The 9856-nt window shown below is 52.5% G+C and overlaps 1 protein-coding gene across 1 annotated transcript in view; it reads right to left on the reverse strand.

Annotated features, from left to right (window-relative positions):
• The window catches only part of EBF3 (EBF transcription factor 3), a 116787-nt gene that overhangs the window by 10284 nt on the left and 96647 nt on the right, over nucleotides 1-9856 (reverse strand). The window contains exon 12 of the mRNA XM_029920640.1: nucleotides 842-930. Coding sequence (XP_029776500.1) covers nucleotides 842-930 — 89 coding nt within the window. The remainder of the gene's footprint in view (nucleotides 1-841; nucleotides 931-9856) is intronic.

Consider the following 9856-nt stretch of genomic DNA (forward strand, 5'->3'; position numbering starts at 1 on the left):
TATGTTCATGCTGAGCCTTAAAAAGGTAATGTCTAAAAGGTTTTATTGTGTTAATAAAACTCAGAGGTGGTCAAGACTTGGGTGCACACAGGGACAGAATGTAAAATAATCAGTCACAGCGTCATGACTTCATTTCTCATTTTGTGTTTTCAACTCTGCCTCGAAAATCAGAGATGGCTTCTAAAGAGAGAAAGAGACAAAATTATATCAAAGGAGGGGGAAAATTATGAGCCTGACTTATCTTTAATGTCCTACATCAAAATGAAAGTTCCTGTGATAGGCGGCGTGCGCACAGGGGTGCGGGCAGCTTTTGTCTTTGTCGGATAGAAATGAAAAGTCCCCCTAGATATTAATATGTGGCCTCATTGGTTAGCCTGCTAAGTCAGGGACTCCTAACAAACGCTTTGTCAACAAAAGATTAAACTGAATCGAGCTTTAGGAAATGAAAGGAAAACAAGAGTCAAGTAATCACAGATCAGTCTGGGGCTGCTTAGATTGAAATCAGCGCGGGCTACTGGAGTGGAAAATGTTTAATTGAACTATTTCATTACGCGGAAGTTTACGTCCCCCTCGCAGAATCCAAAATATTTGTATCAGAGAAGCCTTTCTCTTCCTCCTCTAGATACGCAGGGGGATCAGACACGAGGCTGGCGGCCGCGGGCCCCCTCCCGCACCCTTCGCCCACCTCGGACGGGCCAGGGCGCCACCCCCACCACTCGGCACCTGTCGGCCTCGCTGGGGCTGCAGGGCTTGGGGTGTCTGGAGGCCCCCCTTCCCAGAGCACCTGCTGCCCCCAAACCGGAACCAGCCCGGTGGCGGACCCACTTGGTCTTTTACTAACCTTGGGTAACCTTTCGGGATCACCCGGATGTCTCGGGATCACTTTCTGCAACCTCTGAAAGCCGTAATCTATGGTTGGTTCATTAAGGGCTGTAACAGGACACAGAAACGTAGGTCAGGTTAATTACTTTTATGCCATCCATTACTCGTTTATTGCACGCTTACAAATAAATGTGTAATTCTCCCTTTCTGACGCTCTTCAAGGCGGGCACCCCTGGGCACCAGCTCTGTCTTCAAGGAATGGATTTCCCCCTTTCTTTTGCACATAAAAGCAATGATTATTTCTAATCTATAATTAGACGGGAAGAAAGTCAAAGGGTTACCCAATATATTGTAGAAACGGTACTGCAGTCAGAAAGTTGCAAGTCTCGGGGCCATATATAGCAATCACCACTGTCGTGATCACTGTGTGCATCACGCCGGCCCTCCACACTGGCCCGGGATTTATGGGAAACTGGCAATTATGACATATGTCCAGCTATTGCTAGCTTCAGATTTATCCCTGTGGTCCTTTTCTGTCTAGCATATTGCCTGAGCACAACCGGGCAGGAGGAGCACTTACTCTTGCAAAGCTTTAATAATCTGTGAATGGCTGACTACAAACTGATGTAGGGCACTATCATTCCACCAGCCTCACGAAATTGCCGGCCACAAATAGTAATTAATCTTTTTATCCCTCAAATTGTAATTTTGACTATGAACTGTGCGCGGCCATAAATCAGTGGTACCCGCGCTGTGTACAGTGCATGAATCACGGCCGGGACCCCGTCGGACTGCACACTCTGTGTTTAACAAGCTTTATAAGGAGCCATTGGGCTTTATTATGGCTCTGCCTGACTCCAACAAAAACTGAGCCCGCAGGCCCGGGGACGCGAGTTAAGATGAAAATACTTATTAGAGTACATTCCTTCTTGATGTAGACATTGTTTTCCGTGGAGCAACACCACGGTGCACGGCACGACATAAATCAGGGGGTTTCCCGAGACTAACAGGACCTGCCGCCATCTATTCATTACGCAGCCGCGGTTTGGGCCGCCACTCGTTAGCACGTAATTTGATGATTAACACCACCCAACTCAGCAGGTCTGCACAGTGTGGGGAACACAAAGGCTCCGGCTTCGAGGGACGCGGTTAGAGGCTGCCTTTGAAAGCGCGCTCCGAAATAATTGGTCCCCGTTTTCCTCGAGTGCCGGTGTCAGCACCCACGGCGGGTCTTGAGCAGGGCGCGGAGGGACTCGCACGTCCACTTGATAATAACGCCGGTAAGCTGAGGGCCACAGTGCGATCTGACATTCCATCATACATCCCGGAGACAAAGGTCCACACAGGAATGTGAAGTAAGACATTTTCTTGTTAATAAAGCATTGATCCGACGTATTGATTTTACATGACATGGCTTTTGCTGCGGTTTCGCCCTCTTTTTTCTTTGCAAATAGTAAAGCTCTTCGAAATGCCTCGGCGTAGGTGACATGGCGGAATTTCTAACTCTCTGTGATGTAAATTCTATATGTGTAAGACCACTTCATAAGCAAACCATTAATCATCAGAAGCTGTCAGCGTTGACCTGCGGGAGAACTTGTCACGTCTCTGCCTGGGCCAGGACAAGGGTGTCAGGCAAAAGTTGCGGTGCGGGCGGATGGGCCTCGCCGAGCGACTTGGGCCAGAAAGGATTAGATAAAGAATTACATTTCTTGATTAGGGAACCAAAAGGGAGGCCCACTGTGCATCTCTAACATGTCAGGGCGCGTCCTCTCTCCCAGCCGGGCACCATGACTGTTTGACTTAATGAATCGGCCTGATGGAAGGTGATCAGAAAAGACAGATGGGCGGCCACTATTGATTTCATGCAAATGCCCCTGACAGGTGACGGGCGCGTTAATGCAAGCTTTCAGAAGCTTTATGACTTGTAAGAACCATACACTCTCATTCTGGGAGGGGCGTTTTCCAATGTTGCAGTTGGAATGACACTCCTTCTAGGACCAAAACTATGTCAACGCAGCATAAATACGAGGGTCCCTCTCACCTCCCACTTCAGCCCAGAGCGTTTACATCTCCAGCGCACTGCCAAGAATGAGCTCGGCCCTTCACCAGAAGATGACCCGTCATGGTGCCACGGGAGGTCCCCGCCACTCAGGACGCCACAAAGGGCAGGGAGCAGGGGCCGCTGATGTGGCCCGAGATCCCGCCTGGGGGCCTGGCTCCTGGAAGCCCAGCGAATTCACGTGCAAGAGTGGGGAAAGCCTGCTCTTGCCTTTGAACTACAGAAGGGACATGCGTTCTCGGGGCTGGGGTGGGGCGGTGGGTGGTGACCCAACCTGCCTCGGTGCCTCCAGGAGCACCTGCCATCAGCAGGGCCGACCGGCGGCCCTCCGAGGCCCGAGCCACGCGGAGCCCGCCCCGTGGTGCGTGGCAGGAGCAGCCCTCACTGGCCAAGCTGCGGCTGGAGATCACACGCACACATCTAATAAATCCTCGGCGTGCCGAGTTCCCAGGGCGAGGCTCCGGCACGTCCAGTCACCGAGCACCGAGCCAGGCCAATCAATACCACTTTCCTGTTTTAGAACTGGGTAATTATGAGGGGGAGAGATTGCCTGACCTCTCACCTGCACTGCATTACTTTGCTGATATTAAGATAAATCGCCTGATTTTGGGTAAACATATGCTGCAATTCAAACTGTCAGCACTGGTTTGCTCAGGGATAATTTGTATTGATCTCCCGGCTTCTTCCCAATTTTGCTTACTGACCTCGCGGATAATTAGAGAAGGAGCCGCGGGTAAGCTCGAGTCGGGGATGAGGAAGAAATATGAAGAAGAAGAAAGCAAATTTGTTTTATGTTAATATTTGTAGGGTCCTCCTACCGCCCTCACATCTGTCAGCATCAGGAGAGCCGTAAATTAATGCACTTGGTTCCTGAGCAATTTATTCCAAGGAATTATTTAGCCGCATGCTTAGTCTCTGAACATGTGTCACTGGGTTAAATTAATTTAAACTCGGCCTTAAACACAACAAAAACAAATGTTATTTTCTGCTGAAGGGGAAAAAAAACCGACCTTCCTCAAAACACACTGTGAGCTTCCAACTTCCTACATGGAGTTATCCGCACCCAGAAGGGTGAGTTTTAGAAGAAGCCGCCCCCTCCCAAAGTAATTAGCGCCTATTATTTGTTCTGGATTCAAATCTTGCTAAGATGGGCTGCTGGGTATAAAAGAGATGGATGTATGTGCAAAATTGTATCATTTAAGATATGTCAGATTATAAGGCTGTTGTATCAGAAGTCATAAAACAAATCTCCCTTGTGAAATATCTCTTTATTAACCATGCCATAAGATATTAACATTCCTCATTTAGTGGAGGGCCTTTTATCTGTTTCAAATACATTATTCGTCCTTTTAGAGATAAACTGTATTAATATCCATTTGAGTAGGCTACCGCGGCCTAATGCATAGTAATTTTTGTTGGAGAGCTTTTATTTTAGAATAAGAAAATTACACAGCAATAAAACCTGAATGAATCAGAAGCTAGAATAGCCGGGAATCACATTCCATGCCAAATGGGGCAAGCAATCAGGCGGCCTGTGAAAAGCCAGATATCCATCCGGCTATCACATTCAGGCCCGCTTCCAACGCGGGTCATCCAAATAGAGGCTGACACGGCCACAGAGAGTCTGATGCCTCCACGCCGGAATGGCCTACAGCTCGGGACGGATACATATTTAAATATGTTTGAGTGTGCTGGGTTAATCTCGTTACTTTACATGCATTGAAGTCCTAACAGAAGAGGCATTCTAAATATGTAAGTCATGCCCGTGTACTGGGGGATTAATCACAGCGCAATTGATAAAATTTTAACGGTCTGTGATGTCAGTTCAAGTTGGGATTGCCGGAGCTAATGTGGCAGCAGAAAATGGCATCGGGCTCTGAGCTGCAGCTGCGGCCGGCGCGGCTCCGTCGGCTGCTGCAGTTAGAAACGACCAATGGGCAAGGGTCCGCGGAATTCTCCTCCTTGTGACACACATAGTTTTAGGTTTCATTCTGATGGCTTAACCTTCTTTGCCAGCCGGCCCTGCCCTGAGGTCTGTGTTAATCTCTAAGACCCCAAAATATGTATGATTTTTTTTATTAGACTCCAATATTGCAAGTCCACTAAGGTATAAGCCCAATTCATTTAAGCAAGGGGACACGTTCAGGACCTCTGGTTGGTAACACACACGCACACAAAATTCCAGACGGGAGCACACGGATGTTTGGGGCCTGTGTCTTTCTACAAAGAGCAACTCTCCGGGGGAGGGGGGCGACCAAGCCAACGCACTGTCTTAAGTCCAGCCCGTTCACCTGACATTTATTAAGAGCTACTAGGTGCCCAGGGCGCGGCTCTGGGAAACCCGCCCCCAAGGGCGCTGGGGAGCAGCAGGTGGCGACCCGTTGGTGGTGGCGGAGCTGCTGCTTTGGGAGGGCCGGTGGGGGCTGTCTGCCTGCCCGGGGCACTGGCGTCCTGCCCCCACACCCCGGCCGGGGGACGCAGGGACCTACTGCAGCTGGAAGGAGGGACCACAGGGACCCAGCCTCCCACCCACCCCCTGCCAGGCGGCCCAGGGCCAGCCCAGCCAGCACGCTGCGCCCAGACTCCCAGCACCCCGGACGACTGCTCTCACGGCCACACCCCTGCCTTTAGAGCACTGGCATCACACGCCCGGGGGACGCTGGCGGGTAGGAGACCAGCCACTCCTCCCGTCGCCCCTCCACCACTCACACGGGAGCCTGGAGAGCGAAGGCAGGCACAAGGAGCGGCAGGTCTGGCACAGACCTCCCCCCCGCCGCCGACAGTGGGCACAGGAGGACATCCGCTTGCTCCGCCCCAGCTGCTGGCTGGGGCTGTTATGTGGGTTTCGTTTCATTTCAATAATGACCATCTTCCTGTAACTTCCCAGTCTGCATTCGTCATAATGCAGTAATTTTCTAGCTACAAACAGATCCTCATAATGAGGCAGTTTTTCACATTAGCAACATAACTACATAATAAGAACATGTGCAGCCCCTTTTCCGAGGGACAAGAACGCACTTCAATTAAGGCGATGGGATTGTTAAATAAGATACAGTATATTTTACTAACAGGATACCCAGACGCTGCCCCAACAGACTGTGCGCCTTCAGTGTGCCTGAATGAACACAGGTTGTAATGTGTAAAAATTAAATAAAGTAAAATTAAATTGCTCAATACAAAGACATCCCTCTAGAGGGTGTTAGTGATTTCAGTGACAAAGTGCTATTTGCTGACAAGTAGTTTACACATTAACCAGCTGAATCCAAGGGGGAAAAATGCCAATAGCAATTATGTCACCTTGAGGTTATTAAATGTCCCACTGATAAGTAACTAGGTGAACTTGACCAGGTGATAAACACTGCTGTGAGCAAATGATCGCACGGTGAAGAATGTTTCTCTGTCCTGCTGTTTCTCCAGATAGCTTTTCTCTCAAAAATGACTGTATAAAAAGTTGCATTAAAAATGTGTGGCCGCGGAGGACAAAACTGGCACTTACGCCGCCCAGTCCCTCACCGCCCCCAGGTGTGGCCACCACTCCGCCTGGAAATCATCGCGCACGGTCTGCAGATGCCTGTTTTCTCTCCCTTTTTTAGGCTTTAAAATGACGCTAAGTCCTCCACTTCATCATCAACTGTCTCCTCCAAGCGCATTTCATCTATAAGAAATTCAGATGCTCGGGAAATTAAAATTTCAAAGATCTGCTGCAAAAAAAAATCAATGGGGCGAGATCAATGCTCATAGAAATTTCATGAACTTTGAACTGATCCAGGATGATGATGAGAGAGGCCTGGAGTTTCAGGCGGCTGACGGCCCCGCGTGCGGATGAAAAGCGGCCCGCGCGGCGGAGAGGAGGGCCACGGTTTAGATGGGTTTTCGCTTTCATATTTTGTCCGACAAAAAAATTAATTTTTAGTCTATTTCAGTAACAAGCGAAAATAGAGAAGAAAATCTGCCTTCCCGACACGACGTGCAACACCCCCACTTCTTAAGAGCGCCTAATGCTTCGCACATTAACGCGGCCACGAAATGAAATCGGTTCCCTTTGCAGCCGATTGCAGGTGCAAATTAATATTGTAAAATGAAGATCAATACATGGACAGGGCCGAATCGATACTGGCTAAATTATTGCTGCATTTTCCTCCTCATTCAAGATGAGTTGTGTTTTCCTCTCAAAGTCAATACTTCGCAGCTTTTCTCATTAATTTCTCAATAAATTTGGCAATGAATTTCAATCACAGAACTCGGCGGGGTGAGCCAGGCAGCGTGGCGTGCACGGAGACACAAAGGCCACGGCGGATCTGCGTCACGCACCAGAGGCATGGGCGCCAGGGTGGGAACCGACAGGAAGCCTTTGGGTCGCCCTCCGAGGCCCCCAGGCTGCCTCGCCCAAGTGACCCGGCTCTTCCGGCGTCCCCGCCGTGGGTCCAGCCCCACCCCGGGTCCGCCTCTGTCCACACGTGGCCGCTAGCACGGGGGCCCCTCCAGCCCGCCGGCTGACGGGTGCGTTCCCTAACCGAGATGTGTAAGGATGGGAAAATGCCACACTTGACTTCTCATTGGAAGTCAGGTGCCTCCGCATTCGTGCGGGAATACTGTTCCGGGATTCATACGCGCAGCCCAGCCCGGCCTTGTGCACAGGGACCCGCTTCCATTCACCACCGCCTGGCAGCGGATGGCGGCATTGTGATGTGACACCATGTGCAGAAAAGGGGACAGCTCATCTTCCTTGTTACCAAAATAATACCCTTGCTGACAACGACTGGATTGCATTCAAACAATTCTGTTTACATACCTCAAAGAACACACTGGATTACAGCTTTCATGGCGTGTCGGAACTACACCGACGGAGCCCAGCCCGGCAGGAGGGAGCGCTAAGGCGCCTGGGGTGTCAGCCGCTCTTGCTTCTCGGACGGCTTTCCGTACCCGGGGGCGGCTCTGGGGTGGGGCCCCCAGGCTGACAGACACGAGCCCCCTCTGCGTACCAAGAGGAGAGGCCGGCCGCCCAAACCACCCTCCGCGGAGGAGGCCTCGCACGGGCCTCCTTTCCTTGAGAAAGAAAACATCAAGTGTCCTGGTGTCGCTAAACCTCTTCCCGACGGTTTTTCAAGGAAGGGCCTTAAAACCCAAACAGCGGCCATAACGCTCTGTGGACAACCGTCCCGGCAATGGATTTGCACACTTTAGACCAGCGTAAAATCTCCGTACAGACAGAGGCTGAGAAACAAACGCTGAACGTAACCCCCCCCCACTCCCAAGGCCGGGGGTGCTCCTGCTGCAGAAGCCCCTCCCCCACCCCACCCTGTGCTGTGGAAGGCAGCCGCCCCGCCCCCCACCCACCGGGGCGGCACTCCCAGCCGTCCATTCACCAGCTCTGGAGTCCGTCCTCCCTGAAGGCAGGGCCATCACCCAGCGTCACGGCACCTGCCTGCCCCATGCAAGGTGCACAAGAGGAGGGATTGCACCATTTTGATTTGGAGAAGGCGGGGTGAGTGTGACACTGTCCTCTGTCCACACAAAGACCCGTTCGCGGTGTCTCGCGGCAGCAGCGCCTGTGATTGCCCACGTGTCTGCGAGCTGACGGAGGGATCAAGACGGGGCCCCTGGACTAGCACTCAGCCGTGCAAAGGAGCGAAGCTCTAATGTGCGCTACCGTGCGGGTGACCCTGGAAACGCGGTGCTGAGTGAGACACCAGTCACCACGGACCGCGTGCTGGGTGACTCGAGTCACACAAATCATCAGGACTGAGCAGGTGCACAGGTGGGGTTCTGGGTCCTGGGAGCCAGGGACCCAGGGGGAGCCAAGGGGCGGGAATGGGGAACAGCCAGGGGCCACTAACGGGTACGGGGTTCCTTTCTGTGCCACGAAAATGTTCTGAAGCAACGACGTGCTCAACTCGTGAACCGACTAAAGCCCAGGAAGCGTGCACCGTGGGCGAATCTTGCACTCCGCGAATTCTACCTGAATAAAAGACGAGGCTGCGAGCGAAGGGGACGGCTAACCCGGATTGGACGACAGGCACCACATGTGCCTCTGCAGGCGCTGCTGGCACTTCTGTAAAGAAGAGAGGTCTACACGGCGTGACCGAGGCCGACCCCGGCTGGGGAAGGGGGCTCTCGGGGCAAGTCTCCCGCTGACGGAGCACAACGGCTTCCCGACCTGACTGCCCTTTTCAGTCTCCAGTCAGGCGGCTCGCACTCCTGGTTTCCAGGCTGGATACAGGACAGGACTGTTCTAAGGCAGAGCCTTGAACGACATCGCCAGGATCCCAGCCATAGTCCCGGAACACAGGATTCTGGGTTATAGTTTTGCTTCCATACCAGGTGCCCTGAAATCCCAAAGAGCACAGGGACCAAAGGCCCCTGTCGCCTCACAGGACCTCCCCGCCACCATGCAGCCCTGCCTCTCTCCCGACTTGCTCCCTCCGAGTTCACGCTTGGTCCACGCACCTCTCCCTGCCTGGAAACCCCCCATCCCTGCTGCCCACGTCCCCGACCACCCATACCACCTCCCTCCTACGAGACCCCCGGTGCCTTGGCCATCCCCTCTCCTAGAACTTAGCAACTTTTAGGACTGCTTTATTAATTCCTTTCCATATCCTGTTTCGTTCCCATCAGACTGTGAGTCAGTGAGACTGTAAAGGTGGCTCCTGAGTCAGACCTTTGCTGAGTGCAGCCCGGAACTGGGCACCACGGCTCCTTCCTCTGGTGAGCAGCCCACTGCCAAGTGCAGCCCCGCCCCAAGCACCTGCGAGTCAGACCCCTCCTCCTCCGAACCGCCCTCGGTACTCGGCCGAGCCAAACCCTGAGTGTCCTCCGACAGCAGTTAAGTTCCAAGTCACATGGACAGTAAGCCTCAACATCACATCCTTCCATGGTGCCTTCGTCTTTAACCTCATTCCTGGTAGGGGCGTGTTCCAAGGGCAGAGGACAGGAGCTGCGAGCCGCTGCAGCGCTCTGGGCCGGGGGGGGGGGGGG

The sequence above is a fragment of the Suricata suricatta genome, chromosome 2 (assembly GCF_006229205.1).
Source record: "Suricata suricatta isolate VVHF042 chromosome 2, meerkat_22Aug2017_6uvM2_HiC, whole genome shotgun sequence".
Classification (NCBI taxonomy): Eukaryota; Metazoa; Chordata; class Mammalia; order Carnivora; family Herpestidae; genus Suricata; species Suricata suricatta.